The 26,954-nt window shown below is 39.9% G+C and overlaps 3 protein-coding genes across 6 annotated transcripts; all 3 read left to right on the top strand.

Annotated features, from left to right (window-relative positions):
* Positions 1 to 1,007: 1,007 nt before the first annotated feature.
* LOC140275151 (cellular retinoic acid-binding protein 2-like) lies at positions 1,008 to 6,458 on the top strand. Its single transcript, XM_072370560.1, has 4 exons — positions 1,008 to 1,254; positions 3,786 to 3,964; positions 4,298 to 4,414; positions 6,129 to 6,458. The coding sequence occupies exons 1-4, from the start codon at positions 1,056 to 1,058 to the stop codon at positions 6,177 to 6,179; spliced, it is 546 nt and encodes a 181-aa protein (XP_072226661.1). The 5' UTR covers positions 1,008 to 1,055; the 3' UTR covers positions 6,180 to 6,458.
* Positions 6,459 to 10,752: 4,294 nt separating this feature from the next.
* Positions 10,753 to 20,301, top strand: scamp3 (secretory carrier membrane protein 3). Its single transcript, XM_072370295.1, has 9 exons — positions 10,753 to 11,165; positions 11,432 to 11,512; positions 13,823 to 13,936; positions 14,368 to 14,488; positions 14,705 to 14,833; positions 16,217 to 16,376; positions 16,491 to 16,592; positions 17,203 to 17,320; positions 19,399 to 20,301. Exons 1-9 carry the CDS (start codon positions 11,112 to 11,114, stop codon positions 19,546 to 19,548), a joined length of 1,029 nt encoding a protein of 342 aa, XP_072226396.1. The 5' UTR covers positions 10,753 to 11,111; the 3' UTR covers positions 19,549 to 20,301.
* Positions 20,302 to 20,804: 503 nt separating this feature from the next.
* Positions 20,805 to 25,845, top strand: rnf115b (ring finger protein 115b). 4 transcript variants are annotated; one of them, XM_072370296.1, is made up of 9 exons: positions 20,805 to 20,927; positions 21,668 to 21,726; positions 22,819 to 22,879; positions 22,970 to 23,172; positions 23,415 to 23,483; positions 23,587 to 23,665; positions 23,797 to 23,890; positions 25,011 to 25,126; positions 25,302 to 25,845. In XM_072370296.1, exons 1-9 carry the CDS (start codon positions 20,850 to 20,852, stop codon positions 25,422 to 25,424), a joined length of 882 nt encoding a protein of 293 aa, XP_072226397.1. In that variant the 5' UTR covers positions 20,805 to 20,849; the 3' UTR covers positions 25,425 to 25,845. The 4 variants fall into 4 exon arrangements, with proteins under 4 accessions (XP_072226397.1, XP_072226399.1, XP_072226398.1 ...); XM_072370298.1 differs by having other exon boundaries at positions 25,011 to 25,163; positions 25,302 to 25,431; XM_072370297.1 differs by lacking the exon at positions 21,668 to 21,726.
* The last annotated feature ends 1,109 nt before the right edge of the window (positions 25,846 to 26,954 follow it).

The raw sequence follows: 26,954 nt of genomic DNA on the forward strand, positions 1-26,954 counted from the left end.
CCATTCTCCTCTTCCACTTCCCAGCTCTGAGCTGCTGTTGTCGTCTGCTTGTCTGAGTCTGAGGTCAGCCAGCGGTGAGTGCTGCCATGGACGGTGGGTTAATTTGCATTCAAATGCTTTTATATGCCCTTTAGCTGCATAAGATAGCCAATGAGGTTAATTCCCATCTTGCTGTAACTCTGTAGAATACCGTGACACATGGTGCCACAGGGAAAGATGCTAACACAACCAGGAAGATAACATCGTAAGTTTTTTTGTTGGGTGAATGTTGAGCATCATGTTTCCAGAGACGTCCCATCCAATCCAAACCTGATGAAATCTTCCTGGCGGAGAGTGAGAGTGTTTGTGATGGAAAGAAGAGAAAGAAGCAGAACAATCTACACAAATGAAGAGGCCCTGCTAACAAGTCTGATTTCACTTGTGGTGCAATGATCAAACACACTGACAGCGCTTCAGGGCAGGCATAAATAATGTATTCATTTATGTGATTTAAACAAACAATGTCAGCTTCTTCAGAAAAAAAGACAGAGTTTGCTGAATAGTTAATGCATGAATAGCAATTAATGTTCCCACGTTCAAGCACAGCCATAAATCTACTACAGAAAGGATGAAAAAGAAAATAATTGACATGTTGCAAATGGCCCATTATCATGCATCCCTCACCTGGAAAAGTCTTATCTTTTGCTCTTTCAGTGCCAGCTTTCCCACCCCCCACTGTGGACCTCCAAACATATCTGATTTCACAACTTTGAAACTTAGCACAAAAAGCATTTTTGCTTTACCTTTTCATAAATAAAGTGGAGAAAATGTTTTGTGTCAGTATTTATTACTCCGTTATAAACGAAACAAATAACACATGCTCTCCGAGGCGGCTGCTCGTCAACATCAAACGCTTTACTGGAAGTGCATTTCCAGCTCGTATCCAAATCTTTCACCACGCTGCCAGAGGTGGAGGGTGCAGTTAGACTCAGGGGGAAAGCCCCCCCCTTCACACACCCTGCCACCGGTCTCTGCATTGGCTGAGACGGCATCAGATCCATGCGAGCTGACAGCCAATGAATGGAGGCGCAGATGCAAGCAGCCGAGACCACTTCACAAACCGGGACAGTCACATACAGACCAGAGAGTTTGCAACCAACTACTTCTTATCTGGAATCACCGTTTGCATCGAAATGGAGAATAAAGTCACAGATTTCTCGGGAAAATGGAAGATGAAGTCTTCGGAAAACTTCGAGGAGCTCTTGAAAGCGCTTGGTGAGATAATTGATTTGGGGCTTTTTAATGTTGGCGCACTGTTGGATTAATTAGTTTGCCCTTTAAAAAACTGTGTTTCTAAAGCTGTTCATGTATAATGAGAGATGGAGTTGCATTCTTTATTTTTAAGGGTAAAAATGCTTTACATGCAGGAGCTCTCGTTGTTTTTAACTTCTTGCAACTTCTTCCCTCATTGTTTTCTGGTTTATTCATCAACCACGTAGGGTCATTGTTAAAATGCAAATAAAGTTGTCTGAAGTGGCTGTCTGTGGTGAAACTGGCTTGCTGCAGTCCTGTGCCTGGGAATACTGTTCTTGTTAAGCTTCATGTGGCTGTGCACTATCCAGGTCTGTGTCTTCTTTGCAGGACTGAGGTGAGGTGAGGGCCATCCAAAGGCATCCATTAAAAATTTGAAGACAAATAGTCTGGGGACAAATGTTAGATCAGAGTCATCTAAAGCAGGGTCCTCCTCATGTGGTTGTAATTACAGCCAGTGTAAACGGAACTAAGCCTTGACATGGGCCCCAGCTGCCAGCCAACTCTGAGACTGACTTTCCTTTACTGCCCGGGGCCTCCCTGACCCAATCTAAACTGTGTGTGTGTGTGTGTCTGAGTGTGTGTTGCTGCTGTCACTACCACACTAAGAACAAATATGGTCTGATCTGAAGAAGATGTTTGAGCTGTCTTGATGGTGAAACTTATGGGTCAACAAGCAATTTACATTTATTTTACATCATGTGTCTATATGTTGATGCAGAATCATCTGCTCATTCAGCGATTTTAGATAATGTCCTTCTGTATAACCTCTGGTTGAATTCTTTTTTTTTCTCCAAAGCAAATCATTGGGTGGGTCATTGAGTGGGCCATCCAGGCACAAATCTGTTGAGTTGGGGGGTTCAGAGAAGGCATAGCACTTATGCTCGAGGAGACTTTTGAAAAGTCAGTGAAGACAAGTCAATAAACTAATTACAAAGACAAACAAAAGTACTCCAAAACTACCACAAATAGACACAAAATTGGTCAAAATTATAATTGTGGAGACACATACAGACTGTGGTCACAATTTAATGCTCAACATCAAATACTTAATTTGGATTATCTTAATGCATATAACTGTTTTATATAACTAGAATATCCTAATGAAATGCCCAAGGTAACTGAAAGAACTTAGATCAAAGTAAAATTAACCCTGGATTGCAGCGTATTGTAGAGGCTGAAACAATCCCTCCAGAGTGCCCCAGGTCAGCCAAAAGCTCTTACAGACAAGTTGTGGATGCACATGAAACAACCTGACACACTTGTTCTTGTTATAAGTAAATTCATGGAGGACGGCGTCCTGCAGGACCAAAATCTACTGAAAGATGTATAGCAGATGTATGCACAATGCATCATGTGAGAGGTCAAGTCAGCGTGGTTATTAGTGGTGGTCTGTAACGAGTTGTGCACATATGCTCTGATGGTGACATTTACTTTATTTAAATCACACCTGAGCTTTGTACACTTGCTGACATGCTTAAAATTCTTGATTGATTATTTTTTTCCTCACAGTTTGTTCCAACCTTCACATATTTGCCTTATTGTGTTTCTTCGTTGCGACATATCCCGGAAACATCTTCACAGTTTTATGACTTTAAAACATCTTGATCATATTACTACGATTGCAAACAGGGAAAATAAAGTCTGTCACTGTTGCAATGGATCCTTTGAAGTTTGTATGTTTTTACATATCATTTCACATACTGCCAGGCAGTGTTCTTGTCCTTATTACTGTGACGAAAAAACTGGGAACAATTAGCCCATTTATATCCGAAAATCTTTCATTGATTTATTCAGGTTAATACCTAACACCTCTTTGTTTGAAGTAAGGTTCAATCAATTAGCAACAAACTTGCTACCTACCTAAGGGAGGTTTGGGGTAAAACGTGGCTGTAACTGTCTCAATCATTAGTGGTTTGAAGGGTCATATCTATTGTTGAATCTGTTGTACAAATCACACAGGCTGGTGAACATGTAATAAAGCATACCATCGGTTTTTAGATTTATATCCTTTGTTTTAGTTAATTTATTAAAGGAAAAGAGGTCAGAGTGCTCAGACCTGAAACCAAGACATGAATCAGTGAATATTTTATTGACTTTATGGGGTTGGGTTAATATGTAGCAAAGCTGGAGAGAGTGTTCCATGAAGCATGTTTTTATGGGGATAGTCAAACTCAGAAGGCAGATTGTAAGCAAACATTGTGAAAAGGATGATGTGGATCTTTTTGTCACTTTTTAAAGATTTCTATTGATTCTCACATATCACATGACATAGTTAAGTGAGCGCCAAGCTTCTCTCTGTTTTGTCGCACAGTGCTATGTAAAACCTTTTTTTTTTAATTAAAGGAACAGAAGTGATTTGTTGTGATGGATTGTCTGCCACAATAATGTTTAAAACCACTGGAATGCACAGCTGTGATGATATTATATTTCACTTATTACAGACTGCCTCGTCACAGCTGCCAGTTTGATCAGTTCTGTTTGCGTGTGGTCAGGTGTGAATGTGTTCCTGAGGAAGATTGCAGTGGCAGCAGCCTCCAGCCCGGCAGTGGAAATCACCCAGCAGGGAGAGAGTCTGTCCATCAAGACCTCCACCAGCGTCCGCACCACCCATGTTTCCTTCACCGTTGGTCAATCTTTCAATGAGGCCACCGTGGACGGACGGCCCTGCACGGTATGCATCCCTTTACTTCTTATAAAGCATGCCTGTGTAATGTCAGTACATGCATAGCAGAATTGGGTCAAGGACACCATAACTAGCCACAGTTCTGCGCAAAAGACACATCTGGAAATAATTTCAGTGCAACTCCAGAGTCAGCCTGAGTGATAATGCTGAGATCTGTTCTTAATTTCTTCGTGTTGAATGAGTGAGGCCATAAAAATGTTCTGACTTGCTATGATCGGCACACTGAGCTCCAGTTGCAGCCAAACCCAAACTTTTCTAAAACTCCAGTGTTTTTGAAGCTCTTCATTGATGTAAGTTATTATTCTCTCTGAATCCCTGCAGAGTTTTCCTAAGTGGGAAACAGACCGAAAAATCAGCTGTGAACAGACTTTACAAAAAGGCGATGGGCCCCAGACAACATGGACTCGAGAACTTACCAATGATGGAGAACTCATTCTGGTAACTATTTTCTATGCAGCCCTCATGTGCAAAACTTATGTTTCAATAGGTTTGTAACAGATAGTAAATCTATGATGACTGTCGAGCTTGACAGATTTAGGGGAGTCTACTTATGTTCATAGTGTTTTTAGAACTGTATATTGTATACGTTCCCAGAGTGCTGAGTTTATTATTGAGAAGATCCTAAGATCCCATGGTCCTATGTTCTCAAGGTTAAAAGTTTCCAGGCTCCTATGGTTCTATATTACTACGGTCTTAAATTTCTTGGTTTATGTTCATTGTCATAAACTCCCAGGACACTAACTTCATGTTCCTTGAATTTTAAGTTCTAAGGAACCTACATTTCCAAAGGCTTATGGGCTTACGTTGCTATAGTCCCAGGTTCTTAGGTTTGAATGATTTTTGTGTTTAGAGGGTCCTTTGTGCTGAAGTCCTTAGTTGTGGGTTGTGTGTTCCCAAATTGCATTGCTGCCTACAAAATGAAACTGTATTTCTGTTAGTAATACGTTCCCATTAACACACTTTAAATTTCCCACAAAACGGCAAGCGGCCATACCAATTGTGGGTACACATTCAAATTTCTTTAAGAAACAGCACCCTGTGAGGCTGTACCTTTCCGAGAAGGGAAAGTTTACTTTGTTTGCCTGGTAAAATGGTCTGATCAGGCTCTACCCACCATTTCATTTCTAGGAATTTGAAAAAGTGTCTGATTTTGATGCACAGTTTATATAAGCCCCTAAATGCAAGACGAAAATGCAGGAACCATCCTTCATTTACGTCTTAATCTCTAAAGTACCGTCAAACTTCTTTTAGTGTTGGGATGGTGTATTATGCTAGACAGACCTAATAAAAACACCTGAACATTGAATTAGATTTCATGGGAACTTTAACCATTTTGTTTTGTTTGGGTCAGGTTTGACCTGCTTCTTTTTAAGAAAACGTAGAGCTGGGAAACATGTTTTTCAGGTTTTATGTAGCTTGGTAACACAGGAACCTTGGAGAGTATGTACAAGATGTAGAACAGGGGAACATAGGATCTTGAGAACATGACAGACATGAGGCTAAAAGCTTCATGAGGCTGTGCACAGGCACTGTAGTCCAGTGAGCTGAATGCTAACATAAGCATGCTATCATGCTTACAGTTATCATCTTAATATTGTTATGTTTAGCAGATGTAATGTGAAATCTCTTAGTTGGGTTTGTTAGCATACTAACATTACGAATTAGATATCAGAGCCAGTTTTTTGTAGATAATAGATAAAAAGATAAATGATTGCTAAATAAATTCTCCCGTTACATAAAGTGTTTATTTATATTTATATATATATAACTTTTTATTTGCTAACAGCAAAAGCAGAGATGAGTAATTTAATGTTCAAGACTGGCAGTTTGGATTAAACTATCCACTTTATGATTAGCAGGATCACAGAAAGTCAGAATTGAGGGATGTCAAAGCTTGAAAGAAAAGCACACAATATTTTCTGAGTACCATGAATCCAATATTTGCTGAGATATTTCAGTCTGGATTGGTGGTGGACCAGCTAGTTCAAATGTGTTTTCCTCAACCTTGGAAGCCAAGTAATGTACTCAATCACTTTTCACTAAATTAATTATTAGGCTAGTTTCTTGATCGTGTATACGAGCTTAAACACTCATATATGAGAGCCGAGCCAAAAACTGAATCTGTGTTCTTTTGTTGCTGTTTTCTTTTCAGACAATGACTGCTGGAGATGTTGTCTGTACCAGAGTTTATGAGAGGGAATGAAGAAATTTTACCCAATACTGTCATATAATACTCTTGTGCCTCATGCATGGTTTACATTTTAGTCGCCTTGTTTTACTTCGGCTTCATCCTCCTCTCAGCCAGTGAGTGCTGGTCTTGCTCAAACAACGAACTGTGCAGAAAAGGTAATTTGCCTTAAACAGCTAAACTTACTCTTTGTATATGCCACATGCATGTCATGTCTCACATTCCTCATAAGAACATTACCCCAATGTCCAAATGCTTTTTAAAGATGTTAATAAACTGTTTTATATGAATTTACACGTTGTTGAATCCTTTTCAAGCTCTCATTCTTTATTCTACCTCCACCCATTCCCTCTTTGACTGTTTTCATATCGCTTTACATTGCTATCTGCCATTCTTACTCTCATGATTATTCCACACCCTTTCCCCTTAAATCTTTCCATTTGCAGTCCAGTGCTGTGTCCTCTTTGTACTGTTATCATACCTCACTTCAATATGCACTTGATTAGAGTAAAAAATTCCCTGTGAAAGGTTCATATTTTTTAAACTCTGCTTTGAGAGGCACTTGGCATTGACAAGGGGGAAACAGGGAGTGGAAAGGAAAATGAGTAAGGGAAGGGGAGAACATAACCATGAGAAAATTAGTTCATAGCATCAGGAGATGTTAGGCTTATGTTCCAAGAATGTGCTCAATAAAATCCCCCACAGGTCCAAAGACCTAACTTGCTTCCTCTTATGCTGCTCTGGGAGATATCCAACTCTCAACGCTTCTTTCTGTGGATGCAAAATATAAAACTATACTTTGTGTGATCATTTCAACTTTAGGTTATAGATTTAACAGCATTCACAGTCCCCAGAGTCTATCCCATAACCAGCTAAAACTTAACAGCATTGGTCTGTCGAGGCAAACTTCATTTTGCTGTGAAGAAAGAAATGAACCTTCAGGGTCTCTCAGGCACTTCCTGAAGAGAGTAATGTTACGGTTCACATGCACTGATGGTTTTTCCAGGTTGTCAAACAGCATGCAGACCTCTGAAGTGCTTCCCAGTTTATATACACACAGTGCTGGGCTAGCAGCTGGCGCACTTGGCCTGCATCACGATGAATTCTTTTCAATAATATCAGTGGGTCGACAGAACCTTTTTTTCATCTTTTAACATTTTAATCAAGCAAAATGCTTTAGAATTACTATATCAACCCTTCCGAGATATCCCACGATAAATTTCGTGGCTTGTGAGATGATTAATGAGGCAGGAAGGAGAAAAGTAAAAGCTGTGTTAACAAATCTGTTTGTATGAGTTGGACTTTCCTGTAATTATTGCTGTTTTCATTAAATATTGGCTAATTTTACCTGATCCTAAACCTTTGTTCAGATTAAACCATCTGAGGAGTTTAGAGGGGGTTGAGACATTGCAGCTTTGTGTCATTCTTTTATATTTTGTTATTATGCTTTGTAACCCACCCTAAGTAGCATTTTGCTTGAAAAGGGGCCACTAGTTTAATTTGTAGCAGTGGCTGATACCTTATAAGCTCATCTCATGCTTTTCTTCCTCAGAGTGAACTTTGTAAACCTGTCAAGGTGATCTAGTGCAGTAAAGATGCCTGAAATGTTGTGGTTTAGAAGTGTAGCATTTCCTCACAAGGACAGGTACTAAATGCTTGATTGAGAAAGAGTGAAAATATGTCCCAAGTATTTGTGGCTTATACAACCTCAACCATCATGCATGTGATTTATTGTCTCAAAGCTACAAAGTATGTTTTCAAAGGCCTCAGTGAAAGTCATGCTATTGTGTAAGTTCTCCTCTAAACCGCAGCACTTTAACTGCACTCCAGAGGGGTTGGAAAGTTCCCTGATGTTTGTTCGGAGAGAAAACTGGCATTGCACACACACATCCAAATACACAAGATTCTGTCTTAATGTCCAGTCTGACAAATGATTGTAAGCCTCATTGCAGCAGTATAAAGCAGTCCCTCCTTAGGCGGGTCATTTTCCACACTCAACTGTTATGCCAGTTCATTCCTCAGGCAATGATGTCATGGAGCATTGGATTGCTTGATTGGCTGAGGAGGAATGCTGCGGTTTCAGGACCATGGAGGCAACCGAGTCCAGCGTTTGATTTGGGGCCATCTGAACTAATCGTGACAGGACCCATTAGAGGAAATGATGAGTCACAGGAGTCAGCTGACAAACACAGAAGCTGCTAGCTGAGGATATGAAGACAAATTAAGTCCCTGAGTAGGTTCAGTCAGACAACACAAGTTAACTTTGTTACTTCACGGTTTACCCTGAAAATACAAATAAATTCAGCTTTAGTGTTAATCTGAAACATACAGTGGCACTGTTAAGAAGAAAATAATTACTTGATAAAAATGTGAATAATTCCTACATTGAAAACAGTTGAAACTGTTTTCTCAGTTATTGTTATCAACAGATTTGTCTTAAAATTTTGAGTAATTTTAATCCGTTTCAGTAACTTCAGTAATTCAGTAAAATTTAAAATTCAGGTTTACAACAATATAGAAAAGAAGAAGGAACTGGGAAAGTGGGACAAACAAATATCTGATTTCTTCCTGTGAAAATGGCTCAAGTGATTAATGAATAACTGATAACTAATCTGTCAGACAACATAAATGAAAGAGAACTTTTCAACCTTAAAGCTACTAACCTGTTCTCTCATGAACTCTTAATGTGGTCCTAACTGCCCTTGGCATGATACAATAATTTACTTACCTAACATCAACACCCAATTAACCTACCCTGTGTATCTGATGTTACATGCATTGGTTTAATAAGATTCTGTAGATGATATTTGGAGATGCAGTTATAGACAACGGAGCTGCAGTATACATTATATGTATAACCAGGTCAGAGGGTACGCCCTATGTGTGCGTGACAGTTTGGCTGGTGTGTTTGTTATAAAATCTCATGACTGTCTTCACCCATGTGACCCCATGTGACTTGTAGGAAAAGAGAATGAAAAGAGATCAGGCTGGATTTTGCAAGGGCAGTGGGGCATGAAATGTGTACAAACTGTTGATGCTGAAGATGTAATCCTATCTTCTGCTGCTCAACCTGTGACTGAGGGGTCACGTATGAGAAGTTAAACCTGTAAAGAGGTTCTGCAAAGTGCTCCCTGCACACAAGATGGGGTCAAAAGACACATACTTTTAATAAGTCTCATTAATATATTTCAGTGATTGGCCACGGAAACAATACGTTTGGTACGCTGAATTTCAAGATTATCTTTGGTGCTATTTGAACTATAGGTTTTTAGTATTTTAATGGGAAAATATTAGATGTGTTACCTGAGTTAGAGTGACTAGATTCTAATCCCACTTTAATCTTGAGAATCACATTCAAATGAGATTAGCAATGTCCAAGTGTGACATCTACTGGAAAAAGAGATAATTACCTTTCTTCTGTTATAAACCCATTGAGACCCAAATTACCCTCTTAACAAGGAAACTGTCATACACATAAGGTCTTGAGACCAGCTTCATGTGTGTGTAGTGTCACAGTTGAATAAAGGCAGAGATGGTAAAGGCTGAGATCTATAGAATAAAATAGAGAAATACTTTATTCTAGTATTTATCTAGGTGTGAAGCAGTCATTTGCTCCATCTAAATCATGCAGCATAACTTTCATGACGTTGCCTGGAACTGGAAGTTTAAAAAAAAAGGTCGGTGTATGGAGTATTTTGGAAATATCATTGTAGATAAATCTGTGAAAAGATTTATGATTATAATCACAACTAATTACTGTTAATCACTGTTTAAACTATCAATTTAACAGTCTGAAAGTTTCATTATGCCATTACTTAATGTGTTGAGGAAAAGTCAGTGTAGATTTAATTTAATTCACATAATACAATACCTAACAAAAACATTTTTTAGCATAATCAATAAAGGGTTTTCACAGTGATCCATCAAGCCTTGATGAGTTTTATAAAGGTTGATTAGTAAGTAAAAGCTGCAATTGTCCAGAAGGGGTTTCTCTTTTAACATGTATTTCGATTTATTTAAAGCTTACAGAGGTTATTATCTGTGCAGAATAGAGCTGTAAGCAGTTAAGTTACTTTGAAGATAGTTTTATAATTTGTTAGAATTATAAACCTATGTAGAAAGGGCCTGTAATGTAGGATGGTGGAGCATATTTCACAAGTCTTTGTAAAGGCAAGTTTATTTTAAATGGTCATTGTGTGAATTTAGCTAATTTGGATTCACTTAATTTGATTTGATTGTGATACAATGGACTGGACAATAATTAGCTTGAATTGGTTGTATCTTTGGGTTCCTTGAGAATACATTTGTGATTTGCTGTGAAATAAAACTGAAAAAAATTTGCTTCTTGACAGTCAAACAGCAGAAACATCGTTGGGTAACTAAATACATTTACTCAAATGCTATTTTAAAAACATATTGAAAAGCAAAGTATAAATAAATAAAAAGTAAGAGTCTTAATGGTGTTTATTGCCCAGTGAGACAAACTTATCCAACGTTTCTTTGCTAATTAAAAAAGTTTGAAAAGCATCCCATACCCGCCATTCACCCTCCCCACGTGACTCTGCCGCAGTAGAAGTCACATGACTGCCTCCTGGCTGCCTACTTCCTGTTCCACGGATGTTTTCCTGCAGGAGAACATAACGGATCTGCCTTGTGCGACGGTGACGCGATAAACCAGTGAATATTGGCTGTCTGTAATAAATAAGATCTAAAAAAGCGGTTGTTCAACCATTAGCCAGTCTGAATCTTAAAGTCATTTAAAACAGCGGAGAGATGAGCACGGATGAGTCGCGTAGCTAGCTAACGATAAACTGACCGCACCAACCGCACTTTCGATTGATAAAACTAAAAACAAACGCAGCGTATTAGAGGAACGCTAACTGCTGCTTTTATTTCTGTAAGGCTCATATTAGCAGTGGTGGCTCCTCGACATTAGCTGCCACTGACATGTCAAAATACACAAGCTTTCCAGAGCCTATGGAGGACCAAAACCCTTTCCAGGTTGGTGACATGAACGTCGCGTTCTGCTGAGTGTCTGATGGATGAAAGATGTGGTCTCTCTGTAATGTCAGGCGTGTTGTTGCTCATGTGACGTGTTTATCACTTTCTGCGCCTTAATCTTTGCCCACTTGTAGGTCTCATTAACAAAGAACACATAAGTAAGGGCCGCTGAGTTTGGCCTGATGCCTACTGATGTGACGTCCGGCCAAGTGAGATGTATTACTGTAATAATTTAATTATTTTATCTCGTCTATTTTGTCTGCTAGGACCCTGCAGTGACTCAGCATAGCAGCAACACAGGATATGCCACATTGGACCTTTACAACCCATTTGACAACACAACTGGGGTGAGCTGTGATGGGATTGCTTGTCTACTTTAACTTGGGGAAGAGGAAGGGGCTCAAGGAGTGGAGCTTCGTCTTCAATAACTTCCTGTTTATATCATTATCTGTCTACTTAGTCCATTATTTCTTATGTGTGTTATGGTATATTTGTGTGTAGGATATATTTCCCATGGAATAAATGTGATAAACATCATAACTGTCACATTAAGACGATGTCATGCCCTCTCAAAACCAGAAAAACTGTTCCGAATTTGTAGGTATTTGAATTGAAATGTTTGGGGGAACTTTAATGAATCAAATTAAACCACAAAACCATAACAAGTTCATTCAGTGTAAACCCAAAACAGCTGTGGAGTGCAGCTCTGAAACCAAGTCCATTTAGGCGGCTTCTTCTAAACTTAATGCTGTTGAAGGGGAAACTAGCCTGCTAGCCTAAAAATGAAGTCATCTTCTTGTCATGAACTTGGTTCACTGTCATTCTGTGCTTGTATAATTGGAACCATACCAGCAGCTGAACATCAATCCATTCATCATATCAACCTCATCCCATAGGATCGTGGAAAGGGAAGAGGCAGGGTGCACCCCGAACAGGTGGTCAATCTGTTGCAGGGTCAACACAGAGACAGATTCACACTCTATCCTAGAGTCATATTAGAATCACCACTTCATGCAACATGCGTGAGGTTTTATATACATATATATATATATATATATATATATATTTATAACCATCCACTTTTCTCTGGCGTCACGTTGGCAGAGGTTTTAGTGGCGTCTTGTGTAAATAAACACACTCAACATTATGTCTTGTGCGATGAGTTAGTCATGTAGTTCCTTAACAGAATATTTACAACAGTTCTGCAGTGGACCTTGGAAATAAAAGGATAAATAGACTTTGTAGAAGAATGTAAAATTGAAGGCAGATGATTAGACTAATTAGGTCCCGAGCTGCAAGGCAGCGAAGCCCTATTGTATCTGAAGGAGTTCTTATTTAATATTGAGTTTAATTTGTATTTAATGTAAAACTGGAACCGGCCTGCCTCTAGAGATGCATGCAAACTGAAGGACATGATCTGTTTTGATAGCTTAAACGAACACGTCTTGAAACTAAGTAAAAACATTTACAATTTTTACGATTTTTATCAAAAGCATCTGATATTAACTTGGATTGGCCCGTTTAGTCGCTTTCTGGAGAATTCACTTATTTTTACATTCTGTTAGAATGATTTGCTGAGCAAATCAAACATGTATGCAGTGCTTCACAGGCCAGAAAACTTCGAGATCCGGTGTTAGAGCTGCACCCACTCTAAGTGGATTGTAACACATTTTTGTTTTCTTTAAAATAGTCTACAACAGATGACACTGTGAGCTAGGGCCTCCTTTTGGCTACTTTGCCTAATATGCTGCCTGTTTTGCCTCATTATGAGGCTCATTTTGTGCATGATTGTAGTTAATTATCCGATTATTAAGCCTTCAAATTGCTCAAATTGTTTAGGCTTTTTGTTGCTAGGAAACATGCTATGCACTTCCCGTTAGTGGTAGATACTGGCAGACGCTGCCATAACAGAAACTGAACTTGGTGTTTATAGATATCTGTCATAAGCAAGATGCTCACGCTCACAGATTTTTTTACATTATTTCTGACTCATGCAGGCATTAGTCTGTGTCACAAGCACTTGTCATGAAAAATGATGAAGAACCAGCCAGATGTACTGTAGGGAGTAGCAGTCAAATGAGTGGTGATACGACAGGAGGAAATACTTATCATTTTATGAGCTACATTTGCTTATTTATCAGATTTTGGCGGTTTGTGTTATGGGATCAAATGCAAAGGCTTTTTACCGAAACAGTAAAGATGTTAACTCACTTCATACACATTTATAAATGTTATAATATTGATCTTTTAGATTCAAATTGGTAACCATGACGTTCTTTTTTTTTTTTTTTTTTTTTTGGTCACACACGCACAAAAAGTGCAGTAATCGATTTAATTGAATATATTTAAGGTGTTTACCATCATTTTCAAAGCCTGAAAGTGAAGAATAAATCAATTATTTGTTCATTATTTCTTCTGATTAGTCCACACAGTTTTTAAAAAAAAAAAGATTTATCAATGTAATTGTAGAGAAAAAAATCTGAATTTGGTGCCTTTTTGACTTCTTCTCGATTGTTTTAAATTCTGAACGTGGCTGTTGAGGGCACAAAAAAAAACTTCAGCCATCATTTTAAGCACCAAATATCAGGGAAATCTTCGTTGGACTTCATGGTCAAACTGACTGATATATGCTTTTTTTCTGACGGATCGTTTTACAGCCCCCTCCGCCATACGAAGCCACCTCTCCCTCTGCTCCGCCCGTGCCTGCACAGACACCACCCAGCAGAACGACGCCCACTGAGCCTCGCAACTATGGCTCCTATAACTCGCAGGTACTCCGCCTCCAGTGTGAGGGTGCGCACTGCTGTGCTTTTCACTTCCGTAATCGAGAAAGAGACGTTTTACACCAGAACTGTGCCGACAACAGGATGGATTTTATCAGATGCTCATAAATAGTTGGATCTTGAAAATGAATGTCCACAGAGTACATATCTGCTCTTTAAAGTCAATGAAAGTGTTTGATTAATATGATTTATTCATATAACAAAAGACGGGACTTCATTTGAGTGATTTATAAATGCCCACTTCTTTACACCTGTCAGTTGATGTCAAATGTCGATACACAGACTAGAATATTTTGAAAGTTTCTCATATGATTTTTTTTTTTTTTTCAACAATTGATCATTTATGACACAAATGCAGCCTTTCTCTTTGAAAAATTGACTTTCTGATGCCGTGTTTGCCTGCTGTTTTGGTCTGTTAGCCGGTAGTGAATGCTACCACAGCTGAGCTCCTGAGGAAGCAGGAGGAGCTGGAGAAGAAAGCCCAGGAGCTGGAGAGAAGAGAACGGGAGCTCGAGTCCCACGGCCTCGGACCTGGAGCCTGTAAGAAGATGAGGGGAGAGTTGAAGGGGCTTAGATGCACATTTGGGAGCACTAGTCAAAGAGAAAGTTAGGGCGAAAATGTAAATGGATGTTATGGCCTTTGTTTCAGTATAAGAGTATGTATATTTTGTCAGTTAAAGGGAAACGGGAATGCTTGGTATAGATTGGTATAAATGTAGGTTTATTTCAGTGAGTCCCCCCCCCTCTCTACTCCAGCACGTCAGAATAACTGGCCCCCGCTGCCTTCGTTCTGCCCTGTTGGCCCCTGCTTCTATCAGGACATCAATGTGGAGATCACCCAGCGCTTCCAGCGCACCGTCACCATCATGTACTACTTCTGGATGTGTGAGTTAACTAAATCTGATGTTTCTTTGGAGTTTTTTGAGGTGGTTTACTTGACAGAAGTGAAGTGATCCCCGTCTAATCACTCTTGAGCTGACTCATGCCTGTGTGCCTTCTGCTGTTGGAGCAAGGGCTTGAATGTTTGTATGAAGACTCTTGACACTTCACTGCTAGACCCAGGACTTAGGGGGCACATGGCGAGGGCATCTAGACATGAACTAATCCATTATGTGGAAGGGAAATAGGTTGAGAAAAAAAGAGGCAGGAGGTGTTTTTAAATTCAAATGCAGGCTTACAAATGCAAATTTAGACATAATAGACACATCTAAGATAAACATTGATACAGATTTATAAAGATGAAACTAAAACATGACCTTTTTGTTTTGCATTTTACCTTTTAAGATAAAGTACACTGATCAGCCACAACATTAAAGCCGAGGCATCCAAACTCTCCAGTTCCCAATCTGATCGAATGTGCATGGCCCCAACGATCCACTAACAACACAGTTTTAAGACACAACAGGGTTCCCTTAAGGTCCAGGTCCCAGTGGGTCAGAGCTGCCTCGTGGCGTGATTTGACACCTGTTCGGCAGGTGATTTTAATTTACTGGCTGATTGGTTTCAGTTTATGAATAAAAAGGCTTCTTGTAGAGCACTGTCATCTGCCAGAGCCAGTGCCTTTTGTTGTCATTTTAAGTTGATAATTAAGAATTTATGAAATCGTTTTAGTTGAATAGGTTCTTCTTTTGCCTCTGCCTCCACCCTCTTCAACAAGTTTTATTAAATTAGGCCAGCACTGTCAGTATGTCCCAATAAACATGATAAAGTGTAGCGTATGAACTGTGACTAAATAAGTTGAGCATTGAAAATAAATATTCTGTTAATTTATTATACAGCTGTGTAATAAAAGGCAAAGATAACTGTGCATACTTCAACATAACCTATAAGTAGAGCAAAAGTAGCCCTTACTGGCTCATTGATTTATATGCTTTATTTGACCCAAATGTCTGTCATGAGCTATAACTGCGGCAAGCCTATTATCAGCACTGTGCATCACTGACATTGTATTTAGTTCTCATTAAATTCATGTCAGCTCACAGACTCTTCTTGAGGAATTGCTTAAGATAGACAAAAACAGGTTAAAATGAGGTTGGCGTCTTTTTGAGGCAACTAAAAGAGGCTATTTTGAGCTCAGCAGTAGTCCAAGAAAAGTAACAAATAGCACCTCAGGACATCAGCCAAAATCCCAGTGAATTGGCCTGTTTTTTGAGGCTGGCTTGGCTTTTTAAGTTTATCTCTGAATTTAAACTGCAGTGCTTTTCCCTGCTGTTCATTAATCCCTTCTCTGGCTGTCTCTGTGTTTAATCTCCCTTCACCAACGTCTAGTCTGCACTGGCACGCTTCTGTTGAACCTGATCTCCTCCCTGGCCATGTTCTGTGTGGACAGCTCCGGGGGTGTTGGCTTGGGCCTCGCCATCCTCTGGGCCCTCCTCTTCACCCCCTGCTCTTTCGTCTGTTGGTATCGTCCTATGTACAAAGCCTTCAGGTGTGTACCACCATCACATATGAACATGTGTATCTTCCTGGTTTTGACTTTGGCTACTGTAACATAACTATATTTAGTATCTTCGCTCAGTGACACTCTTTATTTCTCCAACAGGAGTGACAGCTCCTTCAACTTCTTCATCTTCTTCTTCATTTTCTTTGCCCAAGTGGGTGTCTTTGTCATCATGACCATTGGCATCCCTGGGTGGGGATTCAGGTATGACTGATAAACAATCTCTGTGTCACGCAGCTCTGTCCTGTTCATGCTTTACAGACCCACATTAAAAACAGTCTGTATTTAATCTGGTTAAGAACACTTCTGCGCTGATCCACGCTGAGCACGAGCCTTTTTGATCTGGTGGAAATAGCACATCTGTTTGATCTGTGTCCTGGTAAACTCTCGTGTGAACCTTGAAACACCAGTTTTTATAGCGGGTGTAGCTGTTACTGTGTCAGGATAATGTCAGCAAATGTGTGCTATTTTGTGTAGTTTTCCAATTTTTTCTATTTGCGTTTGCATTACTCAGCGCTCCCTGTAATCCACAACAGCTTATTTTCCACAGAAAACAATGAAGGAACCTTTCCACACACATTTTGGTAGACCGCTGCTATCATTTAACTCATATCAGTTTTGCAAACTGCAATCTGGATCTGATTTTTTTTTTTTTTTTTTAAGTGTAAATATCATCAAAATGATAACTCGTTCACGCACACATTTCTGTTTAATTCTACGTGCAAATGACGATAATGTGTGGCATTTCCCCCTCATCGTCGCACTTTTAAACCTCTTATTCTCGGTATGTCATATTACCTTTTCTCTCCGTCAGTGGCTGGATTGTGAGCCTCGCTGCTCTGAAGAGCAGTGTCGGTGTCGGTGTGATCATGATGATCAATGCCATCCTATTTACTGCCCAGACTGCGATGGGGGTTGTCATGCTGAAGAAAGTGAGTGCATTTGTTCACATTCAAAGCAAAGTCACAGGTTTTGGCACAAGATAAGTCCGTGTTTATACCAAGATGTCAGTCATGTTAACTCTGTATGGAGCAATGAAAGGATGCCCAGCTTTTTATCTAATTTGGGACATAATATTTACATAGATTAACCTGGTTATATCCCTGCATCCTCGTTCTTAACAGAACAATTGTACAAAACAATAAGACGTTTTCTATATATTTTTAATGCCACAGTATTGCAGTTGTACTATATCCAGATTTCTCAAACGTGGACTCGTTTGGACTTTTATTTGTAATACACACTAGTTGTGTGTGGGTTCCATTATGTGAATTTGAAGCAACCTTTTGAAATGTTACTTTAAAATGGGAATTAGGCTTTTTCCCATTTTTCTGTGTGGAGCCAATGAATCCCCATGGGCAAAGTTGTCAGAAGGTGGCGATATAGGCTACGTTGTGGATGGATGTAATAAACGGCAGGGGCGTGAAATCGTGGTCTTTAGGATTTTGTTTTAACTGGGCTCTCACTCTCTCGTGTTAGCTGGCACAGGCCCCCTTTAATCTCTGAAGCCCAGGTGATTATTCATGTGAACAGTCACGAGAGCGAGAGAGCCAGATGAGTTTCTATCTGCCGTATGGTCATCAACTCTTGAAAATAGTTACATAAATGAAAGAAACACGGCCTAAATGTAATTTATTTTCGCAGAATTGAGAAAAAATTTCCCAGATTTTGTCATTTCTATAAACTTTTTTCTATGTGTGACTTCGTTTGCGCTAGTTTGATTAAAATAAATGTAAAAGTGAAATTAAAAGCTGCGAAGCTCAAAGCTGCGAAGCAGTTTGATTCACCACTCAACATGGTACATATTTCTGTCACCAGTTAAGTTGTTTGTTATTTGTTGTCGGTCTGTGATGTAAAAGGCTAAATACTAACAAGCGGAAAGGGGGCACGTCGGCACCAATTGTTGTCGAGTCAGGCATACTTAGACAAGAAATCAAGTTGCAACGTTTGCTTGTATTCTGGGCCAAAGACAGTCAAACTAGAACCATAGTTCTGCTTAACTGTAGATACAAACATACTGACAACAGACCAAATATAAAGGATGGACGTTGCCTCCAGGTCTCAGAAATTAAGCCAATGAGAAAGTGCTTTTAACCTGTAATCTATCTACTGGCCAGAATGGGGCGACTTCTAACGGTACCAAAAAAGTAAAATTACATAAAAATCTATGAAAGGAAAAAATTGACCCTACTTCTCACTTGACTTACCTTAGCGAACCCTTTCCTGATGTTTTGAAGGTCTTAAGAGCTAGATTAAAGTTTTCTTTGATGAAACATAATATGGATTCAGTCATTTATGGCCCATGTGGAATAAATTAGACAATCAGGGAAGGTCCCTTTAGGTCAGGGCTACTTTGTTGTCAACTCCCAGTAAATGTGTGCAGTTTGCACAGTTTTGTCTTGCGTGTTTCAAAAGATCAAGATGGGGATGGTCTAAAAAAGAAAACCCTGGGGTTATGATAAATCTTTAAACTAATTTGGCTGTCAAAAATCCATTCAAACAGTCTTCGGTTTATTAATGACTATGAAAAACAAGCTGTAACCTGCAAGGATTACAGCTTGTTTTTTTCCAACCCTGTGCTCACTTGACAATCTGCTCCACCTGAATTGAAGTTCCTGAATTGTCTAGAAAATTTGAAGACACTGTTTATCAATATCTGTTTCTTACCTGTACAGTACCTCTTTTAAAGCTAGTCAAATAAGAATTATTAGTCGGGACTGTGCCTGTAAGAAATTTCTGTAACCCTTAAAAATGGATGGGGCATGTTCCACCGAGTCATGTTTCCTCAGAAACATCAAAAGCTGCTTTTAAATGCATCATCTGGTCAATGAAAATACTCTCACCGCTTTGCCTTAGTGGTCCACCTTCTGTCAAACATTCAATAAAGAGCTCTAATAAAAGCCACAATATCAGGTTGTGGGTTTCACTTACAGCCTCGCATTGTTCTTAATGTGATGATGAATTGATGCACGTATCATGTGTCAATGTGCTCTGCTCTTCCCTGCTCCAGATCCACAGTCTGTATAGGCAAACCGATGCCAGCTTTCAGAAGGCTCAGGCTGAGTTCGCCACCGGAGTCATGTCCAATCAGGCCGTACGCCAGGCAGCTGCCTCCGCTGCCCAGGGAGCTGCCCAAGGAGCCTTCACTGCACCTCGATAAAGAGGAACAAACAGGGCTGGGAGAGTGAGGAGTGGGGGATGAGCTTGATGAAGAATCAATTTAGGGGAGCAAACTCTATATTATACCCCCTTGGCAACTAAACTTAAGGACACATGCATGAAACAGATGTGGGGGTTGTCTAATTTCTAAATGTGTACAGGACAAGTTAGCGACATAGCCAAGCCAAATTAACAAATGGGAAAGTTCAAGAAACTTAAGGATGGTTTGAAATATAAAAACAATAGGCTGTATGAAATTAAATGCAGTCATACAAAGTGTCTGTTAAGGCAGGGGAAATGCTGTGTGCCAAGTGCGATAGGAGAAACCTGGATATTCCCAGTGTTTTAATGACTTGGGATATGTTTTGGCGGGGCCATACTTAAGCAAAGCATAACAGTCAGGCTGCACTCCGAAATGTTGCTACATTAACATTTGATCCATAACTGAGCGACTCAACTTTAGCCAGCAACTTTGTTGCTTAAGTATAAACTAACATGTTTTTTGGGGTTTTTTTTGTTATCAATACAAATGAGAATGCCTATTTGCTGTATTGCCAAAACCTCTCATACTGTAAGGATTGAGAACGTGTTGTTTTGTTTCCGGAACTGTTACTGTTGCGTTGATGCTGCTTGTGATTGTTGGTTATGACTGTGTTGGTTTTAATAAAAATATATTGTCATGCTTTCACAGTCTACTGCTGTCGTTATTGTTGTATCTCGATGAGAGGATAATAAATAAAAATGTTTTAAAAAGTTATCTGAGTCAAACAACCTGTTTTTTTTGTCAAGTCAACCTTGAATAGCTTGCCGTAACGGTTATTAACGGACCTAGAACTGCGTTGCTAGGGAACGGCTTAGGTAGACTACGCGGGGGATAAGATGGCTCGCTATATTCGAAGATTTATCGTTTTAAGCTACATTTTAAAACGACAGAGCTCTAAAGAGAAAAGATCCCCTAAAATATCATCTAGCGACACAAAACCCGCCCAAATAAAACTACAACACTGATAGCAACTTGTTGCTTACTTTTGAACTCTGTTATATATATTTTTTAAAAACCTTGGCAACGCATACCAAAGGAAAACGGCTGAAAGTGCCCCTGCGCGAAATAGTTTTGACATGTTGAACTCTTCATCAACACCTCTTTATTAACTTTAACGAGCAGTTTAGGGGGTGTTCTGTTGGAAAGGTTTGGTTTTCTGACTTGTCAAACCCTCTTGGACTGCTCTGACCCTTCTGACAAGCGGCTGAGACTTTTATGGGCTGCCACACCGACGTCAGGGACTGCTCTTCACCGCGAAGATGGCGGAGGCTGCGGATACACCACAACACCGTTTTTACTGTCACTGCTGTAAATGTGAGACAAACCCCAAACTCCCGGTGAGTCTCTTTGGAGATTGCTTTTGTTCCACACGAGTCATCCGTGATCCTTCAGAGCTGGGGGGGATTACACACTTTCAGGGCACCGTCTTCTGAAAATCTGCAGACTTTTAACTTATTTTTCTAACTTCCGAATCATAATAAGCGGAATCCATAAAACAACCATAGCTTGCGACAGCCAAAAGGAGGTTGTTCGTGTGAAGACAGCATGCGTTAAACCCTTAAAGTAGACTGAGCGAATGTAATCTGGCAATTCGCGTTGCCATATTTAGAAACACCACTGCTGGCGACCCTGTCCAGTTGTCTAATGTCAGCTGCGTGGGTGTCACCACATACAAGACTTCATACAAGTCACAGAACTTCAGATGGGCGTGTTGCATCTCTGGTTCAGTTTGATTTGCCCTCCTTCTTCTCAACTGAGAGATGAAAACGATGACTGAGCACAAAGACGAAGCGGAAACTGTAACGCGTAGGCTGCGCATCTCGTTTTAGTGGCACAATTACGCACAGATATCACGAAAGGTACCCTTCATCCGCCGAGAAAAGGTTGCTCAAAGTCAAAATGTCACATTACGCGCATAGTTTAAGCATATTAGGTTTGTGATTTAGAAATGTATGTCGGTTGTGTGTACTTGAGGTTTGGGGGTAGGCCTTTCAAGAGTTTCTGAGGTTATCGTTATTAAATTAGATGAGATATTTATTAATAAATGTTGTAATTATTATTTCTTTTCTTCCTTGAGGATCTTGTCTGCCCAAGATGTGACTCTGACTTCATTGAGGAGGTGACAGAAAACTCCAGGTACAGCATAGTTTTGTTATAAGTAGAAATAGTCAGCTTTGTGATTTTTAAACATGTTTTAAAGCATGCTGCCCATGTAGGAACTCAAATACACGACTGTAAAAGCTTGGAAACATCCAGTTTATGGATTTATTTGCAAAATAAATCATGTGAAAACTCCCATTACATTTGTGGAAACTTGCAAAGTCCTGAGGAACCATACGCCTACCCATTTTGTAGACAAGACAAAATACCTTAAAGTGTCTTCTTTCTATATTTTTCTTTATTTTTGCCGGATCTAGTGCAAACATTTATTTAAGAGGGGCTAAACAACTTTTAGAAATGACAGAACTATCCTCTATGAACAGAAACTAAACATGGTTGCATAATTGCAGAGGGGAATATTAGTGAGTTGAGTTTTAGTTCGATGGGCCCAACTTTCAAGATTCATTCTTATTTGGATTAGATCATTAGGATTTTACAAAGTCTTGTGAAACTGATCAGTTTTCCCATTATTCTTTATTTCATGATATTTTTATAAATGAACTATAAGCTCTGCAGAGGAGTTGACATGTTTTTTTTGTTTGTTTTCTCATACCGTCACTGTAATAAGATATTTAACACCGGGGTTATTTTGTCCTACAGAAAAAAGCAAACACAAGTTGCCTAATATATCGTCCCTTTACTTGATTACATTATCATTAATATAATTTGCATAACGCTGTCTTAATAGATAGCTTGACGCCCCCTGCATTAAAGAATTACCAGCTGACACACATGCTCCCATTTCTGCCCAATTTGTTGACTAATCAGAGCAGACTGGGTTCTTTGGGAAGGGGGTCTTAAAGAGCTAAAACAGAGCAGTTCAGACAGAAGGCAACAAAGACACTGCAGCAGTGAACTGTATTAGAAAACCTTTTTCCAAATATAACAGCATCTAAACCTATTGTAGAAGACACCCATTATATGATTATGAGCCTGTACGTGAGCGTGATATGGGCCCTTTAATTCTAAAGGTTTAAAAGTTCAACAATACCTCCTTGACATTTGAAAGATGCTTATGAAAGATGTGTTTTCCTGATGGTTTTATGCGTTTATTTGTTGGTTGTCCAGCCTGTTGCAGGGCAGCCCGCCTTCAGTTGCCAGTGAAGATTCAAACTCGTTGCTCTCAGAGGTTTGGGCTTATAAGTGGCATTTTTACAAGCACAATCCCCCGTCTTCAGGGCTTCATTTGACACTTTTACTTCTCTGGTCCTCTCCCAAGTTATGGCAGCTGGTATTCATGGAGCGCTCTGCTCTGCTGTCGCATCCGCCCTCCTCTGCGTCCGATCCAGAGGACAGTGAGCAGGTATCTGAGAGCAGTCCCTCTCCAGAGTTGCCAGTCGCTGAGGCCGAAGAGCAGGAGTTGCCCCCCAACCCCGAACAACAGAGGTCGCCCATGCCTGAGCAAAGACCTGCAGCAGAAGGGTGTGTGTGTGGGCGTAGTACCCAGAAACATCACAGTTCTGCAGGGTTATTTTTCCACTCTGCAGTCACCACTGCAAAACTAGCAAATTGTGAGAAAAAGTTCAAAAGAGTAAAAAGCTCTGATTAGGATAATAAATTCATATATGAGTTCATTGGCTAATTCCAGTGAATGATTTGTTATTTGAAGCTGTTGAGCATGCTCTACATACGACATGTTTGCTGTCTGTTTTTGCTCCTTCAAGGATGGTGCAGCAGTTCTTGGCTGGCCTGTTTACCAGTAACGGAAACTCTGGTGCTGCACCAGCTGCACTGTAGGCGCTTTCTTGCATTTTCGATTTCACATCATTTGGTTTTGATTTCATTCTGATGCTGTGTGAAAACTTCCCTCTCGCTCTCTTTCTCTTTGTCTCTCAGATCCGGCATGCTACAGTTGCACTCAAACCCAGGAGATTATGCGTGGGGTCAGGGAGGTCTCGATGCAGTCATCACAGAGGTCAGTGATACCATGAGGCGCTGTGATATCAAAGTCTGGACTCCCACGTATCTCTTTATGTTCACCACCAAAGCTGTTTACATGCACTCGTCTGCAATCCTCCTCTGACACCTCTTCTCCTACTCACCCAGTTATTAGGTCAGCTGGAGAACACAGGTCCACCCCCTGCAGAAAAGGAGATGATTTCATCCCTGCCATTAGTTTGCGTCTCTCAGGACCAGACAGGTGTGGATTCTGCTGCTCTGTCTGATCTCCCCCATATGGCTTCATCTCATGTTCAGGGTTTGGTTTTAAAATTTAGGCTAATTACATTAGAACTGTCAATTATGCAGTTTTACAGCATTTTGATATGGTTTGAGGTTTTATTGTCTCCTTCTACTTTGCTTCCTCACTCTCTCCTTACTTCTTTTTTTATCTATCCTTCTATTCTTCTGTCTTATTTATCATTCCTGCTTATCTTTTCTTTCTCTTCGGGTTCCTTAATTTCTCATTTGATATCAACTCCTGTTTCTCTTCTCCTTCTCATCCCTCCACTATCCTTCCATCATTCATCTTTCTTTCTTTCTTTCTTTCTTTCTCCCTGTCCACTCCCACTATAATTTATCTTCCCCTTTCTCTCCTTCACTTCTTTCTCCTACTTTTCCTTTTACCCTTTCTCCTCATTTCTGCTCTTTCCTTCCTCTATTGTCTTCTTTACTGACCTCCTCATAGCTTTATTTTTCTCCCTACTTTTCTTTTCTTCTCACATTTTTATTTAACTTTTTCTTATCTTTAATTTCCTCTCCTATCATTCCCTTCATCCGTCTATCTCTTTACTCCCTACTTATCTTTCCTTCCATCTTTCCACTCCTCCTCCTCTCACTTGTGGCATCAAATAATTCATTCCTGTCTTCCTCGTTCTTTCTTCCATCATCCTCTTTTCCTTCCACACTCTTATTGACCCTTTTGTTCACGCTCTCTGCTGCTTTTACCACTTTTGATGTTTTCTTTTTGTTGTAGCTTAACTTCTTCTAACTTTCCTCGCCTCCACTTTTATTCATTTCATTATAGTTATGTGATTTCTTAACTTCATCCCTCCTTCGTGTTTATCTCTGTGAAGTAAAGAGAATATCAATTAGCCATTTGGAGCCACATTGATAAATACATGCTTCTTGACCTGGTTGTGGACTATTTCTAAAATATTGGACATAATTCACAAAGGTGCAGATGAACAAAGCAAACTACTGATAGAAGCAGTAAGATTCTCATCTGTGTGTAACAAACTATTTCAGTATTTTATGACTAAGTTCTCTGTAGCTTCTACTTTTAAGCCACTCACTGCTTTGCATTTCTTTTTGTCTTCTAGACTGCAGACTCGGGTGTCCAGTTTGTCGGGAAGAGTACTCATTAGGGGAGTCTGTTAGGAAGCTTCCCTGCCTACATCACTTCCACAGCGAATGTATAGTGCCGTGGCTGGAGCTGGTAAGGATGAGGAGTGGCTGTGGTCAGGCATTCGAAGGTCTGTTTGAATTGTCAAGAAGGCATTTTTGGTACCACTCGTCTGGATGGAGAAACCTTTTTGATCCCCAAAATTGTACTCATGCTTTGTCATTTACATTTTTGCATGCCGAATAACAGGTTTTCTCCCCTCTCACAGCACGATACATGCCCAGTCTGCCGCAAAAGTCTTAATGGTGTTGACAACAGCCTCCCGCCCACATCGGAGCCCCCAGAGGTGCCCTCTGTCAGGCAAGAGCAACAGGAGAGGCAGCCGATCTGAGAAACAAGCCGACAACTCTACCTCCTTTAATATATTCAAGACGCGCTTCTCTCGTCAGACCGGCAGATTTTAAATAAAAACACGCTTCACTGTTATAACTTGCAGCATCGACCCTCGAGTGATACATGCCTTTCTGCTCAGGACAGCTATGTTTTCTACTCCAGCTTTACTGCTATCGTACGCCACAGCACTCGCAGCAGGATCCTGCAGTTTGCTGACAAGGCGCAGAGGTGATGTGTCCTTCTCGCTACGCCGCCCTCTCAGGTGGTTTTCTTAACGACCGACTTTGATGTGATGAACTAATCACCACTGACCTGCCAGTGCCAATGGCGACAGGATCTAGCAGCAACACTTTTTCATTGTGGTCTTAGTGAGACAGTTTGGTCTTTTTACGCAGCGTTTTGTTGACCTTTTACCAACATAAAGCCGCCATTAAAGCCGAACCATGTGACCCTCACTCGCATTCTTCTGTTGCATTAATTATTTGATATTATCACGGGGAGATATTTCAGTCTGTCCAGCAATTTGATATGTAAAGGATTTGCACTGTGGTCAGCGTTGTTATAACTGAACTGACGACAGATTACGTCAGACTTTAATCTGAAATAAACTTGAAATACATCCATAAAGTTAACTTGACCATGATACGGTGGAATTGTTGTGTTATTCAATGAAATATGGGTTTAAAAACACGACCAATTAGTATGTTTACATAGATATGAGATAGGCATCTTTACTTGAAGACAGAAATTTACAGTATGTAGCCTTCACAATACTTGTTGGTTATAGTATTGATGCAAGTGCTTTATTAAACAATCCATGGCAGAGAGTGAATCATCATCAATTTAGACCATCAGTTAACAGTTTAGACCAGGGGTTTTCAAAGTCTGAGACATTAAATCTCCCATCAGCTAAAAAAAAAAAGACTTTTTTTCCCTCTTTTGCTAAATCCCTGTGTGCCTACAGGATCAAACGTATACACACCTAGCAAATGATAAAGATAAAAGAGCATTGCAAACTATCCTCTCAACTCTAAATAGATAAATGGCTGTCCTACGAGATTTATTCTACTCTGGGAAAAACACATTCATGCAAATGTGTTATATCTAAGCTCTTCAACAACATCACAAACATTTATTTCAAAGTCTTAAAGTATTTGCCACATTTCTTCGTTTTCAGTGCAGATTAAATGCATGCAGGTTCAACAGTTGGTTAAATCAAATTACAAAAGCAGAAGTGGCACCAAACATCTGGCATACTTGCATGTTGGATGGTGTTTCCTTTGCGTATGTTATTGTTGCTGCATGTTCAATAAGCACTTCGTTCTTCTTGCAATGCAAAAGCAGCACTCGCTGAAGCTGTTCACCTTCTATTTTCAATGTAAATAAAGAGGAATAAAAACCACTTCGACAATAAATGTTAGTTATCGGTTGAACATTACCTAAATTGGCCACCTATAAGGAAGAAACTTAATCTGTAGAACATCATTCAGGAGTTAGGATAGTTCAAATCAAATTACCCTTACAAAAA

The sequence above is a fragment of the Leuresthes tenuis genome, unplaced genomic scaffold (assembly GCF_036924035.1).
Source record: "Leuresthes tenuis unplaced genomic scaffold, fLeuTen1.0.hap1 SCAF_18, whole genome shotgun sequence".
NCBI lineage: Eukaryota > Metazoa > Chordata > Actinopteri > Atheriniformes > Atherinopsidae > Leuresthes > Leuresthes tenuis.